Here is a 26221-nt window from a genome sequence, read left to right as displayed (position 1 = left end):
CCCCACCCCCTCTCCCCACTCACACTTTTCCCCCATGCAATAAATTCCAGTGGCTTCCTAATACTTCCAGGAGCAAATACAAAATGCCCTGTTTGGCATCCAAAGCCCTTTATAACTTGGCTCCTTTTACCTTTTCAGTCTCTTACACCTTACTCCCTGGCATGTAGTCTTTGATGTGATAACACTGGCCTCCTGGTTACTCCAGAAACAAGAAGTTCCATCTCATTTCTGGGCATTTGCTCTGGCTACCCCTATGTCTGGTATGCTCTCCCTTTTCTGCTCCAACTACTGACCCCCCTGGCTTCTAGAATCCTGTCTTCTACAGGAAACCTTTCTCAACCCCTCTTAAATTTAGTGTTTTCCCTCTTTTTATTTATTTATATTATCTATATAGCTTGCTCTTCATTTATTTATTTATTTTTGCATGTTGTCTCCATTAGACTATAAGCTCCTTTAAGGCAGGGCCTGTCTTTTACATCTTTTTGTATTCCCAACAGTTAGTATAGTGCCTGGCACCTAGTAGGTGCTTAATAAATGTTTACTGATTGAGTGATCCTAAGAAATGCTTTGGAAAGAGAAAGGACTGATATTAAATGTAAACCTTTCACCTACTTGAAATGAATTCTTCCAGTCTGCGAGACAGCCTGTTCTCACCCCAACATCCCCAATCTCCCATTCCTGTCTCCTTTTTCCACATACCAAAAAAAAAAAAAAACCCAAAAACCCAATAAAACAAAAAACTTAAACCAAAAGAAAAAAACTTCACATTTCTATTTTGAAAAGTATTTACTTACAGTTTGAATAAATTAAATTGCAAAAAAAAAAATTAGCTATGGTATAGCCCAAACAGAAATGATTAAAACAAATACAATATAGGGGTTGATTTCTTTGTTGCATCAGTCACAATGCATGTGAACAATCTAGAAAATTTCAAAAACAATTATATTTCTATGAAAAGGGTGTAACAGCAGTTACTTATACTTATAATACAGGTTTCCTGACATGCATTTCCTGAGTGAATCCAAACAATTGTTTTTTGTTTTTGTTTTTTTAAAAAAACAAGGAAAATCTGACAGCTGAAGAAAAACAGTTCATGGCTTCTAAGCAAGATTCTTTTTTGTTCTTTTTACTGAGAAAATCAAAGCTATGCTACAAAGTACAGGAATTTGCTACTGTCAATTTTTATTATATACCTTTTTTTTCCCTCAAACCAAAGGAAAAACATCATAAATGGAAAAACCTCAACCTAATCCCAGGGTATACTGATTTACAAATATGTCCCAAGACCCTTTTTTGATGTCACATACCTAGCTTAAACTTTTATGTACTCAGTGCATGAAAAAAGGAGGGAATTTTTCATGCTTCTTGAAAGCAAAGTTTTAAAGGCTGCTTTGTTTCACAAGTGGACTTTGTGTATGACCTCTTTCAGTTTTCCTGTTAACTATTGCCTGCTGAAGTGACCAGTGCTTTGGAGAATATTGGGATCTGAACCTGATTTCCACTGAAAGTTTTAATGTAAATCAATTATTCTGAGGACCTAAGTCCATAGGTTAGGTACTGGTCTTCTGGGTTCAAAGACAAACATGTTTTTGCCATTCAAACCACTGTACTTCTGTCTGTATCATTAGATCCCCAAATCTGTAGATTAGGCCAAATGTAGAACAGCCAATTTAAGCATCTCCTTTTCTAAAGAGTCAAGTCACTCTCCCTCCTTGCTAATTTATGCAGTTTCTAATTATGAAAGATTTTTCCAGTGAACAGATGAACCACAGTTTGTGTCTAAAAAAAAAATAAACCTGCCGAATGTTGCTAATACTAAAAACAGATTAGTTATCATGGGAGAAAAATATATAATCTAGATTAAATTGCATATTCAAAGGAGCATATAAAATGTTTCTTAGTGATAAGTTTTTTTTATCATAGTACTACACACTAGAGAAACATTTTAAGAAAATCCTTCCTGATTATCTTTAATGTGGTTAAAAACAAACAAATCTTACACAATGTAATTTGCATGAATTCAGTTTTACAAAGCATTCTACTAAATCTACCAAATTTATTATTTTTGATTAAAAAAAGAAAAGATTGTTTCATAATGTTTTTCCTAACCTTGCAAATCCCTGCCCTCAGCTAGCGACTCAAAGCATCTGCGCCAGGGATGTTACACTACTGTGCTACTCTAGCAAATACACTCTCAGATATTTTCTATAAAGAAGATAAATAGAAAAAGAAAGTTAATGTACACGTTGCTATATTTTACAATGTTTGCATCCAAACTGTAAACTAACATAGTTTGAACCAACAGTACCTCAGTAATACAAAACATCTCTTAGACACCGAGGAGTGATTCAAAAAACACAGAAATGAAGGCATTGAATTAGACCGTAATTTTTTCTTCAAAATATATACTCAGACACAGAATATGGAAGTCTGGAAATGCACCAGATTCCTTTGCTTGACTTTTCCAGACTTTTCTCAAGAATTTTTGTTACAAATACAAAATTTTTTTTTTAAAAAAAGTCTTCATCTTAATGTAAATGATCAAAGCAGAGAAATCTGTAGACAATTGGTGGGAAAAACCTGCATCACTTAGCTTATAAATTTAGCGCCACCCTAATGCACGTTTATTAGTCTAGAGGTCCTTGAAATATGAGTCTGATGTAGCCCTGCTCACCGGCCAGCTGGTGTGCACAAAAAGGGCAGGCCGCATGGAAAGTGTGAGTGCCATGAGGAAGCGGGATCTGGGACCAGTAGGCAGTTGTTTTCTCTGAACACACATGTCCACAAGGGCTGAAGGCATGAGTTGGAGGGCCAGCGTCCACATAAAATCCAGCTTCACAGCCAAGCCAGAGGGGGACGTAGGGGCCAACCGACCTACACATGGGGCATTCACGGTCCTTCCCATCTCTCTCTTCTTTGTTTCCCCAGTTGTGATACCCGTGAACATGGCCACAGTTCAGATACACCCAGGGCTGCTTTTCATCAACGACATCTTTTCTTTTCATACTAGGAAAAGCAAGTGTGTTGAACCCAACAGGGCACTGAGGCCGTGCAGCATTGATCTCCTGTCTCAAAGCTTCCAGATGCTTTACTGTTGGAGTGTGTGAAAGGCCTTCTGCTGTCCGCCACAGCAAGGTGGCACCACACAGGTCAATCAAGGAGCCATCCTGTAACTGGTTGGTTTCGATTTCCACCTGGGGGGCGGGGAGGGCACAAGGTAGGGAAAGAAGAAGCAGTGTTAAATTGGCTCTACACATGACCATTTCAGTTTTCAATGTTGCTTATAAAGGGCATCAAATAACCCATTGCTGCTGTTTAGGAACTTATCAAAATCCTTGGGATGCAGTCATAACAAAAGAGATGTTTAGAAATGAAGATACTGTAATCTGAGAAAATGACATGTGCTTTTTAAGTTGCAAGGTAATGGTAGATAATTGAAATGGTAATAATATTTTGAACCAGATAAAAAACCATAGGTGAAAGATGGGCAAATCTCAGACCAAATGTAGCTGGGTAAGACAGAATCAAACACTATCCAGATTTCATTCTCTGTAGCTTTCAATCTAGGAAACTTTGGATTTCAGACTAATAAATATGAAAGACACAAGAAGGTAATCACAAGAATGTAAAATGGTGAGTTATCATCTAGTATCACATTTAATATTTTTATATATGACATATAATTTATATATAAACCTAGTACATACAGACATGGTGATCTCGTATTAGTAGATGTGAAGAAGCAGTTCTTTTGCAAGTATCACAATCTATTTATTTCAAGTCACTATTGATAGTTGGTGCTTTCTTGACTGCGGAACATTGAATAAAAAAGTTCTCTCCAAACTTACCATTTTCCCTCTTTGCTGAGCTGATCTGGTTTCACGCAGGCTGAATACATTTCCACAAACCGAGATCTCTCTCCACACCCCTGGTTTAGAGTCTTCAGTAAAACCATTGCGTGGATGCATAACGAGAACTCCATTTGTGGTCAAACCATCCATTTGCCCGTCTGCAGTCTTCCACTTGGCAGCCTTTTCCTAGAAGAGTAACAATGAAAGAACATCCATTTATCTGTAAATACGAATTACAAGCTGGTATAAGTATAAAGCCTGGTTCAGGAAAAAAAGATTTTTTACCCCAAGAAAGATGTTCTTTGATGAATCAAATCCTGCAGCATATATCCTGGCTGTGAAGGGAGGATTCCGTTCACATATGATTCGACATGCAAATCTTGAGATAGTACTTTGCACTGACTGTGTATCAGAATTGCTTTGACTTCCAGGAACTGTATCAGTTACCACAAAATCAATGGGGCTTTCAGTAGATCGTCCAATCTGGGGAAGAAATAAAAGATTATAAAATCCCTGAAGAAAACTAATTTAACATAATGGAGAACAAAAGGGTTTTTAAAGCAACAAACCTCTTAAGTTTCTAAGGCTCAAAGTTACCACTTTCAGATGTGAGATTATGTCCTTAGAAACCAACCATTTTGGAAGAATATTTCTGATACAGTAATCACTTTGTAGCATGAATTTAAGTATAGACTTGTGACTTTGGATTATAGAAAAATTGCATTTATCTGGAATCCTTCTAGCCAGATGAAGGTTAGTTCCTTTAAACATCAAAGCTTATTTTAAATGTTTTGAAGAGAAACCTTTCTACATGCGTTCTACACACTCCCCTGCCTTCTGAAAGTATACTGAATATAAGTGAACTTTTTAGTGACTTAGGATCACTGCTGAATGCAGCCATTATGAAAAGTAATATCTGCACTGTTATGTCCCCAGAGGTTCTTGAAGGGGGCTTAGGAGTGCACCCCTACACTCAATGGCCCTCAAAAACCATGTTTTTTTGAAGTAGTGCATATTCTGCTTCTACTATATGCTATAGGTAGAGATGCCAAAGAACTTGTTAGAACTGTGTAGAAACTTAGTTTGGAAGGGAGCCTACTGAAGTCTCTTTAGGAGTAAAATGCATTTTTAGTGATATCTACCTTGGCTATTCAGAATGTGTGTGTGTGTGTGTACATACATATGATGCCACCACTTTACTTTCATGTTATTTTACAGTCTCTCATTTTATCCTTATGACAATTGTGTGAACTGAGCAGGTCAGGTATTAACTCTCTCCTCTTCCCACCTCACCTCTTCTTTAAAGATGATAAAACTGAAGCTTATAAAAGTCAAGTGACTTGAACAAGGTCACCTAGCTAGTAAGAGAACCACAATGTACTTGGTTCTTCTGGCTCCAAGGCCAGTGTTCTTTCCATTCACTATTCCAAAATTTCCCTTCTGTGCTTTATATATTTGAGGCTGCCTTATAGCTGAATTATATATAGATAAAAATCTTCTTAACACTTTATTCCTACACCATGGCAAATGCAATTTTCAACTTAAATTAATTTCATTTTGAGGGCTGCCTCCGTTAAATGATACCTTGAAACACTTTTCCAATTGAGTTAATATCTCACGTGTTAGTCTAGTTCATTAGTTTCTATCAGGAGACAGTTTAAAAAAAATTGCAAAGTGTAGATACTGGAGAAAAAAATTATTTTCTAACCAAACCAAGGATTTGGAAAAGGCATTCTATGCCTCACTGAACCTCATTACTGTTATATTAGCACAAATATACTTGTAAACAAAATTGTACCTTTTGGGGAGTCGTTATCTTCATGAAAGGTATGAAGGCTTTCACTGTATCTTTTTGCATAGCATTAAGCCTCAATTGTCTGGTTTATAGGTAATACTAGAAAGGATGCCTTTCTTTATTATTTCTAGCTTCTTGTGTACTGAACAAACAGCATCAGGCTTTTACAAAGTACAGTGATACTTTCCAAATTTAAAAGACCCTTTGTGCCAAAAATCTATTATGTTCCGGGCACTGAGGTTGGAGATAAAGATACAATTGAGAAATGAATAATCTCTGTCTTCAAGAAATTTACATTCGATCATAAAAACTGCATGTATACACAGAAGGTGATATTATATATACACAAAATAAATACAAAGTGAATTTTTGGGGGGTGGGTATTGGGAAGGATGGAAATCAGGAAAGGCTTCATGTATAAGTCAGCACTTAAGCTGAGTTCTGAAGAAGATTAGGAATTTCAGGAGGTGGAAGTGGGAAGGGAGTATATTTTAGGCACAAAGGACAGAAAGCTTGTGCAAAGTTCAGAGATGGTGTCACATTTGAGTGATACAGGAAGGCTAGCATGGCTGGACTACACAGTGCAGGAGAGAGGATAGAGACAATGGGGCCAAGATGGGAAGGGCTTTAAAAATCAAGCAGAGAAGTTTGTATTTCAGCACAGAGGTAACAAACCACTGGAATTTACTGAAGGATACACAGGAGGTAACTAATCATGGTCAGACCAACATTTTAGAAAAATTACTTGGGCAGCTGTATGGAAGATTGCCTGAGGGGCCAAAAACTTGAGGCAGTAATATTCATTAGCAAACAACTGCAAAAGTCCAATGAGAGGTAGCAGAAGCCTAAATGAAGGATGTGAGTAAAAAGAAGTGGACGGATGTGAGATATGTTGTAGAGGTAGAAATGGTAAGAGCTGGCAAATCCCTGCATATGTGAGATGAGAGTGTGAAATGACAAGGATAACTTCAAGGCTGCAAACCCAAGAATGATACTAGCATCTTTGGAAGAAGTAAAAAAGCTGGATAGAGGGGTGGGTCTGGGGATGAGAATATATTCTGTCTTAGCTAGAATGAGTTTGAGATAGCAATGGGCAATCCAGTTTGAAATGTTCAATAGTTAGTGATGGCAACTGGAGCTGGGTATAGATTCGGGATTCATTTGCACAGAGATAACTGAATCCCACAGGAACTAATGAGATGACCAAAAGAGGGAATGCAGAGAGAAGATACGATGGTCCAGGACACCGTTTTAGGAAACACCTAGAGCTAGAGGGGGAACAACATCAACGGTGCTCTAATAAGGAAACCCAGAAGAATCAGAGAGGTAGGAGGGGAACCAAGATAGCAGTTTCACGAAAAAGTAGAGAAGAAAGAATGGTCAACCCTGCCAAATGTTGCAGGGGCCAAGAAGGATGAGGGCTGAGAAAAAGTCACTGGATTTAGCAATTAAGAGATCACTGGCAGCTTTGGAGTGATGAGGTTTGGAAGCTATCTTGAGAAGGGCTGAGGACTGAGTGGGAGAAAAGGAAGTGGAGATAATGAGTGTAAACAGCCTTTTCTTGGAGTTTATCTGTAAAAAGAATGAAAAATATAGGACAAAAGCCTGAGTAGGACTAGTGACGGATAAAGGATAGGAGAAAGCTTAGTATTTTGTGATCAGCAAAAAAACAAACAAAAAAATTCAGTGGATAAGGAGAAACTGAAGAGTGTGTGTGTGTGTGTGTGTGTGTGTGAGAGAGAGAGACAGGCACAGTGGGAGAAAAGAGGCAGAGGCAGCAAAGAGAATGATTGTGGTGGCCATTTTCTAGAGAAGATATAAGTGGATGGGATAAAGGGTGAATACAGAGGTGTTCATCACAGACCACAATTGAAAAAGGTAAATCAATAGTATTAATGAAGTTACATATCGAAAAGAAAGTGGATTTGTCAAATGTTATCAAATTCCAAAAGTGTGTTCTAAGTACCAGTACCACACCTGAAATGTGTTCCTGCTGACTCTGAAAGGAAATAGTAGAACATACATGGCCTAAATAAATGATTGCTTTTGGGAAGGAAACAAGAATTAAATAAATCTATTTCTTTTGCCAGGGGTGGTGATTACAGGTGGAAGCTATATCTGACTGACTGGAAATCTTACTGGTCCAAACAGACAACTAGGTCCCAGAAATACTAAGAAAAAGCTGAGTCTTCAAGGCACAGACTAACCTGTCATAGGAGTTTGTGCTTTGATAGAGTAGAATATATATTTTTAAAAATAATTACTTTGATGCAATGTGAAAATATCTGGCTTTTCTACCAACAAAGTTATAATAAAGTGTTTGTCAGGAAGAACTTTCTAATCCTCTAAAAAATTGAATTTAAAAATTATACTGAATGGCACTTTAATAGGTTGTCAGTGAAAAACACCAATGTTTGTTGTGGGATCTAACAAAATCCCTACCCCAAATCTTCACTGAGGCTGCTATATTTTAGTAAAAGCAAGAAGGTATGTTAAAAAGGTATATCAGATTCAAACACTGCCTGCACAGAGGATACTTTAAGAAAGACCTCACAATTCATTAAAAGTGTATTTTGAAAAAACTTTCAAAGAGAGTTTTTGGTATGTAAGATTTTTTTCCTATTTGACCTCAGAACCCCCTTTAATGGGATATAATGAAGAACTTAAAAAAAAATTCTATTTAAGTTTGGTTGTTTAAAAAAAAAAGACATTCCAAATTCAAAGTTAAGGATGGAGATCTGACGAAGTTCATTTACAACTGTTTGAGTAGAAAGTGATCTAGCCCCCAGCAGTGTATATAACCAGTAGCACTGCCCTGGTGGAGATTAAGAAGGCAGAACTGACTACAGTTAACTTACCTTGCAGCCAGTCACCTCTGGATAATCCCCTGAGTAGGACCTGAGTCACAGGCACCATCAACCACCAGTCCTTATCTATGCTAACCACATATGGATTATGTGCAACACAAATAATCTACAAATGTATAATCTAGAATGGCCTTGTTTTAATTGCGAAAGCATGTGTAGAATATGTTGTATACATTAGTATAGAATACATTTTAATATTTCAAAAATTTTAGTTTTTTAATAGGAATTTTTAACTGCATCAGAAGAATAACTAACAGAGCAAAGTAGTCATCTTCCTAAAGAAAAAAAAAATGCAAATTTGGAGATACCTGGAACATGTCAGTGTTGCTGTCATGAGTGTATTCAACCACCACCGTCTGAGCTCGAGACAAGGTATATGATATGCTATGTTGGTCCTTATTGCTTATTGCCTATGAAAGAAAAAGTAAATAGCACAACTAAGCATGGATGACAATCAGAATATTTATATATCAAAACAAGAAAGGCATAATTGTTATATAAAATAAATCTGATTAAGTTTTTGTTTTTCCCCTGAAGTTTAGGACTAATAGTGGCCAACAACAGGCTAATATCAATTGCATGATTTAATTCAATGCCCTTGGTTGATGAAGGAAAAAAATGCAAAAAACTATCCGGACTAATCTGTGGGATAAGATAAACTCTTGGGGGCAGCTAGGTGGCGCAGTGAGTAAAGCACTGACCTTGGAGTCAGGAGGACCTGAGTTCAAATCCAGCCTCAGACATTTGACACTTATTAGCTGCGTGACCTTGGGCAAGTCACTTAACCAATTGCCCTGCCTTCCTCCCTCCAAAAAAAGAGATAAACTCTTTAAACACAAAACCAGCACCACAAACATCATAGCATCCTCCAGACACACACAGACACAAAGTACCCTAGCATTTTCCTAGCCATCCCTTACATCTTTATAACTACACAGATTTTAAACATAAAATGAGATGGTTTAGAAGTTAGTAGTGCAATATTTGCTAAGTCCTTGCAATAACAGATTTTAGAAACAATGTATCGAAGCAGTAAATGTTTGACTTCTAATTCTTAATTAGATTTAAAAATACACCATAAATCTTTGGGTCTGCCTATTATGCATTATCAAAATTAGGTAATCTAAACCAAAAGACTACACAAAGATGAAAAACAATTTTTAAAACTGTTTTAAAAAGGAAGATACTCAAGTCATTAGACACATACGAACTGAATAAAAATCTTTTTGAAACAAAAGAATAAAGTTAGAATAAAGAAAGGTCAGAGTAAAAGAATAAATTTGTAGAAAAGCAGATTTAACAAGTTCTCTTAACCATGCTTTTAGCCTCACAGATGTTGCTATGAGAGACACACATTAGTGATGCCAAGTGTTAGCCATATGCTGGCTAGACATAAAAAGGTACATAGAATGATTAAGCATCACAAAAGGAAATGAACATGATACTGATGTGACTACACTTCTAACTTTTCCACAGCAAAGAAGTTAATGAATAAATATGTATCCTGATTAAAGCTTCAATATTGCACATTTTTGCTTGGTCTCAAAGTGATGGCTTATCTGCAAGTAATAAAACATTATGAGGACAGAATTTTATATCAAGTGTGGACTATATTTTAAAGTCAAAGTTTGATGACAAAATACTTATAAAAACAAACAATTCCAAATATTTTTCAGTTAATTCTACTTTTAGGATGGTGATGAAAATCTAATGAAATAAGGTCTCTGGTGAGTTATCGGGCTGAATGATAAGGTTTTAGATGCTAGTCCCAAATCCCTATATGCCTGAGTAATAAGCTCCTCGATAGCAACTTTCTTCATTGAACAAGCATTGGTAGTATAAGAAGCTATTATATGCCAGACATAGGGGGAGAGGAACAACATGAAGGCAGATTAAATAAAAAAAATAGAGAGAGAGTAAATACAACACAATAGGGAAGAGGGACGGGAGAAAAGCCCAGGGATTCCAAAAGGCATAAGTGAGAAAGAAGAGCATTTCGAGCATGGGGAATAGTTGGTGCCAAGGACATGAAAAAAGTTTCACGTACAAAGACTGGCATGCAGGCTGCTTTCGATATGCATAAGGGGGAATTATGACTGTTCGGTAAGCCTGAAAAGCCAGGGTGGAGTTCAATTGTGAAGGGCTTTTAATGCCAAACAGAGGAGCTTGTGTCTTCTAGGCAATAGAGAGCCAATGGAGTTTCCTGAACAGAAGAGTAACACACTCCTGTGCTTTAGGACTATTAATATGGCAGCTGTGTGAAAAATGGACTGGAAAGGAAAGATACTGAAGGCTGAGATCCTAATTAAGAGGAGGTAATGAGTGCCCAAATAAGGGTATTGGTCATGTGAGTGGAGAGAAGAGCACAAATGTAATAAATGTAATGGAGGTAAAATCAGAGAATCAACAAGTTGTGGTAAGTGATGGGCTATTTAGGGTAGAGGGTAAAGAAGTTACAGACTGAAAATGCAAAATTTGATGACTAGAAGGATGGCAGTGACCTCAACAGAAACAGGGACATTAAGAAGAAAGGATAGCTTAGGGAAGGGTATATATAGAAATAATAAGTTCTATTTTGGACAACTGAGTTTGAGATGCCTATGGGACATCCAGTTACAAATGTTTAATTGGTAGCTGGTAACATGGGATCAGACCTCAGGAGAAAGACTGGGGCCGTACAAGGATCTCTGAGTCATATGATAACTGAACACATGAGCTCTGATAAAATGAGATGAAGAAAAGGTGCTAAAAGAGAAAAAAGGGTTTAGGGCAGAGGCTTGGGGATCAACTGTAGGCACAGGGTTGAGGGATATGCCTTCTTAAATGATGCTCCAGCAAAGGAGACTGAAAAGAATAGTCAGACAGGTAGGAGAATCAGCAGAGAACCATGTCAGAACAACCCAGGGAAGAAAATGTATCCTTCTGGATACAAAAAGGAGAGAAGGGGGTTGGGCGAGGTGTCCGGTTTCAAAAACTGAAGTGAGGTCAAATGAATTAAGAAGGCTAAAGAAAATTGGCTTTGGCAATTAAGAATTGGTAGTTCTGGAGAAACAAGTTTCAGTTGCATTACAAGGTTGGAAGCCACATTGTAAGGAAATGAAAAATGAGTGAGATGAGAGGAAGTGGTGGCAATCAATTTAGTTCTTTCTATGATAGGGTTGAGTGAGGGTATGGTTTTTTAAAGGAGGGAGTAGATTTGGATGTATGTATAAGCAACAGGAAGGAGCCAGTACATGGAGATGAAAAATTAGGGGAAAAAATGGATTACTGTGGGGACAAAATGCCAAAGAAGACAAGAGAAGACAGGGTCAAGGACACAAGAAGAGAAGAGCTAAGAAGAAGGACCACTTCTTCATCACTGACTGGCAAAAAAGAAGACATTAGGGACAATGTCAAAGGCTTTGGTGATGTAGAGAAGGGGGAAGGAAAGAGGAAGCTCATGGTAGATGGCCTCTTATTTTCTCAGCAAAGTATGAGATAAGGTCCTCAATGAGAAGGAATGGGATAACGTGAGAGATGAGAAGATAATGGGTCCGACTCTTCATGACTGCACTTAGGATTTTCTTGGCAAAGACACTGCAGTGGTTTGCCATTTCCTTCTTCAGCTCATTTTACAGATGAGGAAACCAAGGCAAACAGGGTGAAGTGACTCGCCAGGTCACAGCTAGTATGTTTCTGAACTCAGAGTTTGAACTCAGGTCTTCCTGATTCCAGGTCCAGGACTCTATCCGTTGTACCACCTAGCTGCCCAAATAGTGAATCAGGGAAAACTAAAAGGATTGCCTTGTAGGAATGAAGAGAGTTGAGAGCAGGTAACATGCATCTGTAGAAAAACCAGTGAACATAGGCATGACTTCCTCTAACATGATTCAGTAGCATGTGAATAGGAGAGAAGGTAGATGGTGGTGATAATTCAGGGTTGGTGTTTTGCCAAAAAAAAAAAAAGCATGTTTGGTAATAAATTAGACAATAAGAAAATAAATTTAAGTAAGAAGGGCAGTGTATAGATGAACTACTCAATTATAAGACTGATTGGAAAGAAAAAAAATGAAGCCAGAGGAAAGGCAGAAGTTTAGGAAACTATTGAGGGAAGAAGGGCCTAAAGTTCATGGAGATGAATAGGTGTAGAAGGAGTGAAGCAGAGAGATGGACGGACAGGTTATAGTTAGACAGAATTTCAGAGTTCTTCACCATGGAAGAGAAGCATAGTAATGATTAACTCAATGGTAAGGCCATCCCTGGGTATGGCTAAGGTGGAACAAAGTAGGTCATGGGAACTGAGTAGTTCCTTAACTGAGAGGTAACCAGTGTGTTTGAGAGGATGAATATTCCAAGTTTAAAAGGAGGGATTCTCATGCATGTACATATACGTACCTTGCCAATTTATTTTCCTCAAAATCTAGAAGGTCCCCAAAGCTACTCACTAAATTTTTTCACTAATACAATACTTCCATCACATGCTCTGATCATTACTTTCCTACTGGAAAGGTAGGACAATACTGGGGACAGCAAAAGAGCTAGTTGTGTCCTAGGACCTCTACTTTAACAGTGGGATCCTGATGCAAAGACAATGACAGAACTGCCTTTTTTTGGGGTGGGGGGGGGGAAGGAAATCTCAGTTTAGAGAAGATGCAAGGATTCTTACTTTGGGAACCAACTGAATTAAAGGCAATGCCTGTGGCACATCATCAACAGAAATATAGGGGCTGGCAATCTACAATTACATATCGTAGTCTAGTTCCAATCAAATCTCTATTTTTTTCCCTTTTTTTTTCCAAAGTTAAATATACTTAATTCTTAAAGAGTTCAGTTTGTGCAACAATTGTACTTTGGTAGCCCAAGACCTGGGGTACTTCCTGATAGCAATGGGTTAATTGGCAAATAAGAAAAATTAGGGTTGCCTATCCTTTAACTTCAATATCTTTTTTCAGAGCCACTGTATTATGATGGTAGGAAGGTCATAGGAGAAGAAAGAACCTAAATAACTCTTCCCCTTCTTAATTTTTCTTTCCCCTGCAAAGCTTCTCAGGAGAGATCAGTGCTGAAAGCCTACATGCCCACCCAAATACTGTGAGAAACAGAGAGGCAGAAGATACAACTAGGGCAGAATGTACACAGTGTCAGAAATGGTCACTGATTGGGGTATTTTTAATTGGGGGGGAGAGGTTGTTTTATTTTCAAGGAAGGGCTCGATCTGAATGTTAAAAAATGATGTAATGACTATAGTTTGATTTTCGGTATGAACTGGATCTCTGTTAATTATGAACTTAGGTCCTAAGCTTCTTGAATGCAGAAATCATATCTATGCTATTCCTTATAACTTTATGTTAACATCAATATTCCTTTTAACCTTTCCTAGATTAAGCTACAGATAACTATCTAAGCTCTGAGAAAGGAAGTATGAAGTAGAAATGTGAAAATAACGTTACAGGACACAATCAACTCATACTTCACACACACACACACACACACACACACACTTTCTGCCTTCAAACTTAGACTGCTCTTCAGATATATCATCTGTCAAGAAAACCACACTCTAAGTCTTTGAGGCTTGGTGGGATCCACTAAAGCTTACCAGGGCTTTTGCTGGTATAGCCTTTGAGAACTTGAAGTTCTCTATTGCCATGAGGAGAAATTAGAATAGGATAATCAACACAAGCACAATTGATTTCCCCAAACAAAGTTCACTTTTCCCTTTCATACAAAAGTCTAATTACCTTTGCAGCCTGAGGAGTGCAGGCAATATGCACAGTACTAGGCTTCACCCCATTTGCCTTAGGTCTTTTAAACAAAGCAAACCTACTTTTTCTCCTTCCTCTATCACCATTTGGGAGTGACCCATTATACCTGAAAGAAAAAAAAAGTGATTACTTATGATTATAACCTTTAAACATTTTTTTTCCTTACAAAGTAAATTCTCAATTATCTCCAAAATTGTTATCTACATTCAGAATCTTCTCCCATCTATGGGAGATTCTCATACTAGCTGCTGACAGAAGGGGGACTGGTCGGCAGTGGGGGTGGGGTGAGGGAGAGGAGGGAACATTCTGTCTTGTTTCACAGCTACAGAGAAATGACTTGGATTAGCTATTGTTCTGAATTAATGGCACCCCTTTCCCCCTTCACTATCAAAGATAATCAAGGGCTGATTAATGGCAGAGCTGCTATCTACTTATGACTCACTTTTTTAAAAATGGTGACTGTTTGCATGTGCTAATACAACCTTTAAAAGTACAGTATGTATTGTTCAAAATAGAATCTGCTTTAGTTGTGGAGCAAAAGCTTTAAATAACTGAACTTTTGAAATAAGGAATTTTTAGATGTGTTAGTTGAAGAAAATTAACTCTCAAATGCATACACACATTGTGTTGTCAGAAATATGTAAATAGGCTACCTATTCAACTGACATGCATGCCAACTAGAAGATATCTCTATGGATATTTTTCTTTACTGACTCAAATCCTGTCTCCAGAAATAATGGTTGTAAGAGATCAGGCTAATATTAACAAAAGGCCAAACAAGCAAGAACTTCAGAATTATCTCCTTCCTTTTCAGGTTGGACTTATGTCTCACCCTGAGCTGCATCAGTCCAACACTTGGCCAATCTTTTCAACTTTTTCTAAAAGCTTGATATGGGCCTGCAGTAGAGGCCAAAGACAACAAAACCAAAAATGTAGTTATCTTAAACTAAAGAACTGAATGTTGCTCCTTGAATTCTTGTCTAACCCAAGGATAGAGAGGAAAAGATTACTGGCTGGCATGGATAATATACTTTTTAAAGCTTGGAATATTGGATTTCAGAGATTATATTGATAATTAAAAAATATAAACACATCACATATATGTAACATCTATTACAGAAAATCTCTGCATCTCTCACACTGGGGAATTTAATCCATTAACTAAACTAATACAACAAATTTGCTATTCTAAACCACTGTGGTGCAGTTTCTTGCCCCCCTTACTAATCTCTCTTTAGTTCTGACTCATTCCTCCCCCTTAAGGATCTGTATTTTGACTGTCCCTATATTGTACATCTGAAGCTCAAAGTATTTTTCTAAGTAGCAAGAGCATAAAATTAACAAGCCTTTCCAGCTTTATTTTGTTACTTCTAGATTGTTAGGGGGAAGCATCACTTTCACTTTAAAGAAAGGAGCATCATGTACAAAATCGACTGCTATGGTTGTGGATTAAGAGAAATAAGTAGGAAAAGACAACACAATGCTAGCTGGAAATGAATGTAATATGGAAAAACACGTGGACCAAATTTCAAACTGTTATTCACATGGCTCTCAATTCTCTTGCTAAGGGAGTTAGACTTAACACAGTTTTTCTCAGAAGTGAAGAGCTATTTGTTCATCCCATTACCTGAAATCTGTATGGGTTAGAATTGAAACAATATACTAACTACTATAATAAGTTCAAAAGGCATTCTAAAAGCTATATTTCTAATAGTACTCAGAAAAATTTTAGATGTAGGAAGAAGCCTAAAGATTGTCTTATCTAATCCCTTCTTTTACAGAAAATTGAAACTTACGGCAGGGGTTCCTATTTTTAAACTCTTGGACAGGTGAAGTCTCTGGACCTCTTCTTAGAATGGTTTTAAATGCATAAGATAAAATACGTAGGATTACCAAGGAAAGCAATTATACTGAAATACAACTGTCAAAATATTTTTAAAGTTTCATGAACTCCAGGTTAAGAATCACTGTCCTACAGGTTAAATGACTTGCCCAAAGTGACACAAGTGACAGAGTTCTTGACTTCTAGCATTGTCATCTTTCCATCATAACACACTGCTTTCTCAATTACTAATACTCTCTTCTTTGTGGCACTGAACATTTTCATATATGTAACATCTATACCAACCTCACTACTACTGTAGATATTTGTAATGTGTGAAGTGGTTTCCTGTGGGAGCTGAGCTAAGTCCCAGTGACTAACCTTGGTCATTGGTTCATTCGGTCAACTGGTTACAGAAGATGGAACAAATTAATGAATTTTTTTCTGACTTAAATTCAGGGAGCATGTCTATGAGGTATATAGATGAGATGCCACTGATATATTTTACAGACTTAACAAAAAGGAAGGAATGTGTTTTTAAGCATCAAAAGCTCCTTCTTATCCACAACAGAGTTATGGAGCTAATTCCAACTTCAACACAGGCAGTTCTTAAAAAAAAAAGGCAACAAAAAACTTAAGTACCTCAAGGGGCAACATAGCAGTAAGAACCTTGTTCCTTTTGTAAACGGTATTTACAACATGGGAAAAGGGTATGGATCTTTTGCCAAACTTAGTGTGGAAAACTCGTTATCTTGTGAGGAGTGTAAAAGAAAACATCAGGGAAAAGCTTCTAATGAATGTGGCCTTGGTTAAGCGTCTTAGTTTCCCCATTTGTCAAACATGCTATTTTCATTGACAATATGAGGCTGGTGTCTACACAGCATTTTGAAAGCCTTAGAATAGAATGATATATAAAAATTGTTTTCATTTTTGTAGCAGCCTGACCCAATAGTACTATTTTATAGCTTCACAGACTCTACTGTTCCTATTTTTACCGGATAGCTATTCTGTGTTTATTAAGCCTTACCCTAAGACAATGAGTTCACCATATTTTACTGGTGACTTAGATGGATGATTTTCTTGATCAGGAGAAAACATGAGCTTGGTTTTCTGTCTCAATTCCTTGTTCACTGATCAGGAGCCTGGGGACACCTTTTGCATTATTTCCTAAAAGAAAAAAAGATAATTTTTTCATTAGTGGCATGAAAAATGAATCTCACTAGATATATATATGTATGGACAATTAGATGTCTGTTGGCATGATTAGCATAATCATTAGGTATAAGCCCTTTGTCTTCTACAATGGATATACTCCAAAGTTCTCTCTTGGCTTCTTTGTGCTTTTTTCTCAAGACTCTCCTACTTGCTGATCTTATCAGTTCCTATGGATTTAATTATCATCTCTATCCTGACAACTTCCAGATTCATGTATCCTGCTCTAGTTGCTCTCTTGAGCTCCAGTCCCATGTTATAAACTGCCTAATGGACATTTTAAATTTGATGCCCTGTAGGCATCCCCCTCCTTCTACATACTGAACATGGACACCTCTCGGATTTCTGTTGAGGGCACTACCATCCTTCTAGTCACTCAGGCCTGAGGAACTGAAGGTGACATTGAGGTTGTACTATCACTCATCCCACATATCTAATCTGCTGCCAATTTTTCTTCATTTCTATCACTGTAACATTTCTCATGACTATCCCCTTCCCTCCACTCATACCTGTCATCACCATCTTGCCTGGACTACTGTAATAGCCTCCTAAATGGTTCCCTGACTCAAATCTCTCCCCAATCCAAATCTCTCCCCAATCCAATATATCCTCCACAGAGCAGCCAGTGATTTTCCTGAAGTGAAAGTCTGTTTAGGTCATTCCCTTCTATTCCCCCTCCCCCCACCCCCAACCAAGACTCAAGAAACTCCTCTGTGTGTCATGTAAAGCTCTTCACAACTTAGCTCCATATTGCCTTGTTCCACATTGCTCTTCTCCATGGCCCCTATAGGCCAGACACACTGGTCCTGCTGTTCCTTATACCTGAGATTCCATTCTTATCCCCTCATGCCTTTGTACTTCCCCAATGCCTGTGATGCTGTTTCTCCTTACCACTAACCCCTGGACTCTTGGTTTCCTTCAAAAGTCAGCTTAAGAGACACCTTCTGCATGAAGCCTTTTCTGGTCACCCTGTCTGCTAGTGCTTTCCACTCTATGGTTAGAGTGTTGTTTTTTATGTATCTATTTATATATGCATGTTGTCCTCCCTATAGAATGTAAATTCTTAAGGATAGGCACTGTTTTAATTTTGTCTCTATCTCTAGCACCTACCACTACGATTGGCACATAGCAGATACTTAATATGTCCTTGCTGACTGATATGTAGATAGAGCTCTCTGACCTAATGAAAATCTATGATGTAAACGATATAACCAAAAACTAGTCTGGTTGCTCAGAGAGTGCTTTCATATCACCGGTTGTTACACATCTGACAAAACTGTTTCAATATTTTAAAAAGTAAAACATAAGATACAGGAGAAAGGAAAATCTGATTTTCAACTCAGATAATCCCAAACTCACTACAACATACATGCTCAGATTGTCCATTTCAGCTGCGGCTAAACTAAGACCTGAAGTTCCATACATCCATCCTTTCTCTAGTGACTAACAATCTACTGCTTCAGTTTCATGGCATAACCCTTACCATAAGGAAGATGCTTCATAAAAGGCAGAAGCAAATTGCAGCTTCATAAGAGAGATTACTAAAAAAAACTACCCACTTATCTGAAGGATGAAAGATGTATTTTTAATAGTACAGAAAAATTTAGCAGCATATTGATTACATCAGAGAACAGTGAAATGGTAGAAATATTTCACTTTTTTTCTTCAACTTGACATAGATCACCAATTTAGAGTTATTTTAGATACATACACGCTCAACATACTCAAGAAATATTATTTGCTAATGCAATAAAAAACTATACTTGAGGTTTTCCTTTAAAGAAAATAGTTAGATAGTCAGAGACCAAAGGATGATGAGGAATTGAAACAAGTTTGAATACCTCACCAAAGTATTTCTCTTTTCCAAGAAATCTGGAGTTCATATCAGAGTCCAAAAGGAAATACTATCTCTCTTCAAACAATGTATTAGACAAATGATTCCCTGGTTAAGAGGTAATGGGAAACTCCAGCATGTTATGATAGGACATGTCTACCCCCTCCCACCCACTATGGACTGGGAAAAGACAGGTTTGGGAGCGGGGGCTAAGCAAGGCTTGAGCTGTGCCTCTCTTGCTCTCAGCCTCCTGGTCACATAGGGATATAAAAAGTCCTACTCAAATGGGGTCTGGGCCCTTACGACTTAGTAGCTTTCTGAAGACCATGAAACCTGAGGCAAACAGGGTAAAGTGACTTGCCCAGGGAACCATAGCTATTAAGTGTCTGAGGCTAGCTTTGAACTCAGGCAGATGAGTCTTCCTGACTCCAGATGTAGCACTCTCCTTAGCTCCTAGCATATAGTAAGCATTTAATGCTTTTTCATTCATTCATGCTCAATGTGATAAGACTTTGTTCTATGTGAGGTGACTAAATCCATTTAGTACATTCTCCTCCCTACCCCCACCCCACCAAAAAAACCCTTTCTTGATCAGAATATGACCAAGGAATATTTGAGGCTTGGTATGTACAGTATGTATGTATGTACAGGCAACTAGATGGCTCAGTGGATAGAGTGTTGGGCGTAGTCAGGAAGAGCTGAGTTCAAATTCAGCCTCAGACACTTACTAGCTGTGTGACCCTGGGAAAGTCACTTAACCTCTGTTTGCTTCAATCCACTGGAGAAAGAAATGGCAAACCACTTCAATATCTTTGCCAAAAAAAATCCCATGGACAGTATTACTGTGCCATGGACCACAGGGACATGAAAAGTCAGATACAATTGAACAACTATAATGTATATATGTATACTGTCAACATTTAAGCAGCAGGGAAAAGAAGCTATGATATTTTTGAATTAAAGTTCTTTTCATTTTTTTATTGTATACTTCAGGGCTGTCCAACCTTAAGTTTTTATTGAAACAATAGACAATATATTTTGATTTGCCATTTTAGCGAGAGCTCTGTGGTAGCTCGGCTTCGTTTACTAAAGCACTTATGTAAATTTCTATGCTTGTCGGCGGGCCACATAAATCACACTTTGGATTTTGGACAGCCCTGGTATACTTCATCAGGTAGCCATTTCAGTTTCAAATCAGTGAGCTTAAGATAATTTATTAATTTAAGATAGATATGTACTTTGATATCATGTCAATAATAGGGTTTGTGGGGCCTTGTGCCCTGAAATAAAATGTAGGGTTCCAGACTTAAAACAGTTTCATTTGCTCATAATCACTAGGCTTGATCGTCATAGTTAAAACAAATTATTAACCTTGATAATAGAAGCATGAACTCAAAACACAATTTCTAATTGTTCTTCCCTTGTTAATCTTGATGTATTTAGTCACATCATTTTTTTCTGTTATCCCTGTTTTTGTCATTCTAAAAATGGACGTCAGGGGAATAGAAATTATGTGAGCAATCTGGATTATAGTAGCATACCACCTTCAGTATACTCCATTAATCTTTAAAGTTCTCTTTCCCATTTACATGACCTAGCCAGAGTCATTCAGTTAGAAAGGTGTTGGAATTGACTTATAAAATTACTGCCTACAATTATTTGTTGATGCTAAGGGAGAAAGACTACTTTGACAAATATATTCCAGGAGATATGTGGGGAATCATCTGCCTGAGTTCAAAGCTAGCCTCAGACACTTAATAGCTATGGTTCCCTGGGCAAGTCACTTTACCCTGTTTGCCTCAGCTTCCTCATCTGTAAAATGAGCTGGAGAAGGAAATGGCAAAACCAGTCTAATTCCAGTATCTCCATCAAGAAAACACAAATGGGGTCATGCAGAGTTGGTGGTAAATTCAGCTGATCAGAAATTTAGGGAAAGCCAGAGTTACTGGCACTTATAAGGTATTCCCCTAATGCCTGCCACTCTACTCTCCATAAAAAGCGAATTCTATCTTAAATATAAAAGGGCAAAAAAAAAGATGATCTTAAGAATTACCTAAACAAATGGTCCCTAAAGTAGTGTTTCTGTGAAAGAAAATTGCGGTAAGGGATATGGATAAGAAAAGGAAGCAAGTCCATTATGTGGTATCAGCAAGGAACAAACAGATGGATATTCTGAGTATTCCACTGGTACTCTTGAAAGGTGAAAACGCCCAGGTGCCTTCCTCTACTGTGTTCAGGAAAGGGGAAGATCCTCTCTACGCTGACAAGAATCACACAAGATGAAAAGGCACAGATAGATTGTGATGAGGAGGCAGGGATAATAATGATATTACTGACATTCAAGTAGCACTTTAAAACTTGCAAAGCCCTTTATACGCATTATTTCCTTTGGAGAGCTATATACCTATCCCTAGCATATGTGTCAGATACTATTCCTGCTATACTATATAAAAAACAGAGAAAAAAAAAGATCCTGCAATTAATTCTGTAAATTGAAATCAAGTAACCCTAAAGAAAAAATAAAGCCGCCTTTTTTTAAATTCAGTTTCTAAGCAATGACAATTTTTATATAAACAAACAAACAAACAACAGTACTTTTCTGCGGCAGAGCCAACTACAAGAGTGAGAGATTTTCAAGGAATAAAGTATTGGAGGGAACTCTGACATTACTGAAGTTGATCTTCCTAGATTCTTCACCTTTTTGCATCATGGACCCTCTTGGCACTCTGGTGAAACCTATAGACCCTTCTCCAAATAATGTATTTAAGTGCATAAAATAACTAAGATTACAAAGGAAATATACTGATTAGAGAGGAGAAGGGCTGAGTTGAAATTAAGTGAAGGAGAGGAGGTAAGAATTTTTGTTTCAGCAGACAGAATGAATCACAGAAACTGAAGAGGAGGCTGGTACTTATTAACTGGGGAAGTAGCAATGTATATTAGAGAAATGCTAATGATACAGGTGATCTAGGTTTTAGCAAAGCATCTGACTTCTCTCATGTTATTATTAACAACTGAGTGGACTTTGTGATTGATGAAAATAGCCACAGACACAGAACAGACACCAATGGTTTGATGTTTTACTTAGAAAAAGGGTCTTTCATGAAAGGCCACAGGGATCAGTGTTTAACTCAGTGCTATCCAACATTTTGATCAAGTGATGAAGATGAAGGCATGATATACAGATTTACATCTGACATAAAGCAGGGATGGACCGTTAATAAGGATGATAGGATTCCCAATGAGCAGGCTAGAACATTGGGTCAAATCTAGAAAAAGGAATAAATGTAATGTATTTTGGGTAAAAACAAGGATTTTCCAAGTAAGTCATAAGGAGGAACGTCTAAATAGCAGAAAAAGATCTGGGAATTTTGGTGGATCAAAATCTCAAGTTAATAACCAAACCAAAAATGTTGTTATGTTCTTAGACTACATTAAAAGAAGTACAGTGTTCAGGGACTAAGGAGGTGATAAGTTATGCTGTATTATTCCCTGTTCAAGCCTTATCTGGAATATTGGAAGTATTTTGTTCAGTTCTGGGTGCCACATTTTAGGAAAGGTATTAATAATAAACTGGAAAGGCCAATAAGGAAGGCAAAGGGACTCAGGATGCCATATGAGGATTGGCTAAAAGAAATGGGCTATTTAGTCTGGAGGAAAGACTTATGGGAGCGGGGTGAAGTAGGAATGGAGAATAGTGGTTTTCTATTATTTTTTTCTTTTTTCAATTAAAGCACATTATTTTCTCTCTCCCTCCCTCCCACACTCCTCATTCCCAGGGAAAAAAATAGAACAAAACGAAAAGAAAAAAAAATGAAAAAAAAAAAGAAAAGAAAAAACTCTTGTAACAAATATGCACAGTTTAGCAAAACAAATGCCTATATTGGTCATGTCCAAAAATGCATGTCTTACCCCTGCATCATGTCTATCATTTCCATTAGAAGGTGGATAATGATTTCAGGAATTGTGACCAGTCTTTGCATTATCAAAGTTTTCAAGAGTTTGAGGGCTGCTTGTCTAAACAATGTTGTTAGTATATAAACTGTCTCCTGGTTTTGTTCACTTCACTCTGCAGCAACTCTTACAAGTCTTTTAAAGTTTGTAACTGTCCCTTGATCATTTCAATGGTATTCAATTACATTCATATACCATAATTTGGTCTAGCCATTTCCAACTGACAGATATCCCACTTAATTTCTAGTTCTTTTCCACTACAGAAAGAGCTGCTATAGATATTTATACACATATCAGTCCTTTTAATCCTTCTTTGATCTCTTTGCACATGACAGTGGTTTTCAAGTATTCTAAAGATTGTCTTGTAGATGAATGATTAGACTAAATCTTCTTAGAATTAGAAACAATAGATAGAAGTTGCAAAGATGAAAATATAGGTATAATGGAAGGAGGAAAACAAAACAAAGCAAAGTGCCAAAGATGACAGCTATCTAAAACTTGAATGGACTATCCCAGGAGTTAGTGGACTTTTATCTCACTGGAGGTCTTCAAAAAAGACCCATATGACCCACTTGGTTATGTGGAAGGGATTATTGTATAAGTTGAGACTAGAGAATCTCTGAGATATCTTCCACTTTAGATTCTGTGAATTCATGGTGGTACTAGGGACAGAAATGTAATAGTAATGATGGTTTGGAAGGTATTTTGGGAAAGGAAGAAACTAAACCGGACAGTTCTTGGCTGGAGAAGCTACTGCACTCTTCCTTCCTCTTCATCACAATTCCTGAAAGGAACTAGTCCTATTTTTGACAGTAATAACAGTTGGAAGGGTCATATGATAAAGGAGGCTTGAAGTCTCAGGCAGGACATAGCTGCCAATCCTAATGAAGGATTGAGGCAGGGGAAGTGATATCAGCAGCACTTTTTCATTTATTCATTCAACAGGCATCTATTAAATTTTATGACGTGCTAGGCACTGTGACAGGTGCTAGAGATACTTAGACAAAAATGGAACAACCTCTATCCTTAAGAAGCTTATCTTTTTTCTCTTTATCAGAAGTGGACCCCTCACCTACCTAGGTTACAGAGAGGTTAAACCACTGTTTTCACAGATGATAATAGTGATGGAGAGTGAAAAAAGTGCTAGCTTTGTAAATGGAAGCAGGGTATGTGGCAAGGAGCACTCCAAGGATGCAAGGAGTCCTGTGATGGCAGAGAGTGAACCAAGTGCTTCAAGAGCAGTGCTGACATCAGCAAAACCTTTCTGCAAACACACAGGAGATAAAATTTGGGGTAGAAAGGATTTATGGGAATATATCATGCCAAGTGTCTGAACTAGGACCATCTGGTGATCAGGTCTTTAGAGTAGGAGACTCACACAGGGCCATGTCCATATGTATTCCTTCCATGAAGAAATAAAATATTATTCCATACTTGGAAAGAAACCTCAACTTGAACCTCACCATGCTCAACTCTAAGGACTATCATCAACCAAAAAACAAAAAAGATATAAACTAGAAAATCTCTCATTATGTAATTTTTAAAAAAGTAACACATTAAAGTTAATTAATCTTCTAAATAAGAATTAGGTATGAACAAGAAGGAAGCACTAACTACCTTAACAAAGGCTGAGTAATTTTATAGCTATCTCGACAATAACGTTGACACAAATTTGATCCTAAAATTGCTGATCTTTTCACTGTTTACCTTACCTAACAGCAGCTATCTATCATGGATTTTGCCTCAGTATATCTAAAATACTCTCACCTCCCAAAATTAGTTATGGCAACATCAGTATCATAAAATCACTCAAAATACACTCCATAACACATCTTGACAATAATTTCCAAGAAATAAAAACTGAGCCTAAAGGTATCTTCTGCTACCTTTCCTATATTTTAACATTCATACCAGAAAAAATGATTTAAAAAATGAACAGAATCTGACAGCACTACACTTGACAGGGCTTTACATTTTTTTATAGCATCTATTGAAAATTTTTGAGAAAATAATGGTGCATGCATATATTTTCCAATTCTGGTCCATATGGCACTATTATTATAGAAGTCTTATCTTTAGCTATATTTGAAATTACTCCAGTTCTAACTACTTATCCATATAAAGCGTGCTATCCATAACACTAAAAAGAACTGAAAGGAAAGTTTACTGAAAGAAACTCTAGAACAAGGAAAGAAGCAAGGAAAATTTTAGGACAGAGGATCAAAGATTTAGGGCTGGAAGGGACCTTAGAAGACATTTAAACCAACTCTTCGTTTTACAGATGAGGAAACTGAGGCCCAGAGTGTGAAATGAATTGCCCAAGATAGAACCTGGAAGAGCCAGGATTTGAACTAGGTCCTCTGACTCCAAATCCAGAACTCTTTCCACTGCATCACACTGCCTCCTTCATGTCATCGAATACTGACTTATCATTTGGTTGTTTTTCAGTTGTATCTGACTCTTTGTTACCTCATTTCTTATCAAAGATACCGAAGTGGTTTGCCATTTCTTTCTCTGGCTCATTTTACAAATGAGGAAGCTGAGGCCAAAAGGGCTAAGTGACTTGTCCAGGGTCATACAAGTAGTAAGTGCCTGAGGCCACATTTGAACTCAGGAAGAGGAGGCTGTGTGAGGCACTAGATTGCACCACCTAGCTGCCAACTGACATATTACTTCATTTCTATTAGTTCTGGCTACCAAATGGACAGCAAGCTCTTAAGTCAAGTCAACAAGCATTTATCAAGTGCTTACTATGTGCAAAAACCCCACATATTTACTAGCTGTGTGACCTTGGGCAAGTAACAACCTGTTTGTTACGGTAATAACAGCACCTACCTCACAGGATTATGAGGGTTAAATGAGATGTTTGTAAAATGCTTAGCACAGTGCCTGGCACCTAGTGGGCACTATATAAATGCTTATTCCCTTCACCCCTTCCTCATTGTGCTAAATGCTGAAGATAAAACAGAAAAATTAAGACTGGACTTGCCCTTAAGGAGCTCAAATTCAAAAGGGGGGAGACCACACACGTAGAATAGTTTAGCTCAAGTTAAATGCAAAGAACCCATAGTGTTAAGTTACAGTGGCAAAGCAGATGAAAATGCAGCTTCTTTAATAAAACCATATTGATTTCTGATGCTGA

At 37.5% G+C, this 26221-nt stretch overlaps 1 protein-coding gene across 1 annotated transcript in view; it reads right to left on the bottom strand.

The window, feature by feature from the left end:
- Nucleotides 1-756: 756 nt before the first annotated feature.
- Nucleotides 757-26221, bottom strand: part of PELI1 (pellino E3 ubiquitin protein ligase 1) — an 82762-nt gene continuing 57297 nt past the window's right edge. The window contains exons 2-7 of the mRNA XM_036751924.1: nt 17107-17246; nt 14234-14363; nt 8822-8923; nt 4137-4334; nt 3849-4037; nt 757-3194 (exon numbers count right to left, since the gene is read on the bottom strand). Coding sequence (XP_036607819.1) covers nt 2628-3194; nt 3849-4037; nt 4137-4334; nt 8822-8923; nt 14234-14363; nt 17107-17177 — 1257 coding nt within the window. The 5' untranslated portion in view covers nt 17178-17246 and the 3' untranslated portion in view covers nt 757-2627. The remainder of the gene's footprint in view (nt 3195-3848; nt 4038-4136; nt 4335-8821; nt 8924-14233; nt 14364-17106; nt 17247-26221) is intronic.

Source organism: Trichosurus vulpecula, chromosome 3 (assembly GCF_011100635.1).
Source record: "Trichosurus vulpecula isolate mTriVul1 chromosome 3, mTriVul1.pri, whole genome shotgun sequence".
Classification (NCBI taxonomy): domain Eukaryota; kingdom Metazoa; phylum Chordata; class Mammalia; order Diprotodontia; family Phalangeridae; genus Trichosurus; species Trichosurus vulpecula.
Note: the sequence above shows the minus strand (reverse complement) of the source record. Positions and strands in the feature narration are given on the sequence as shown.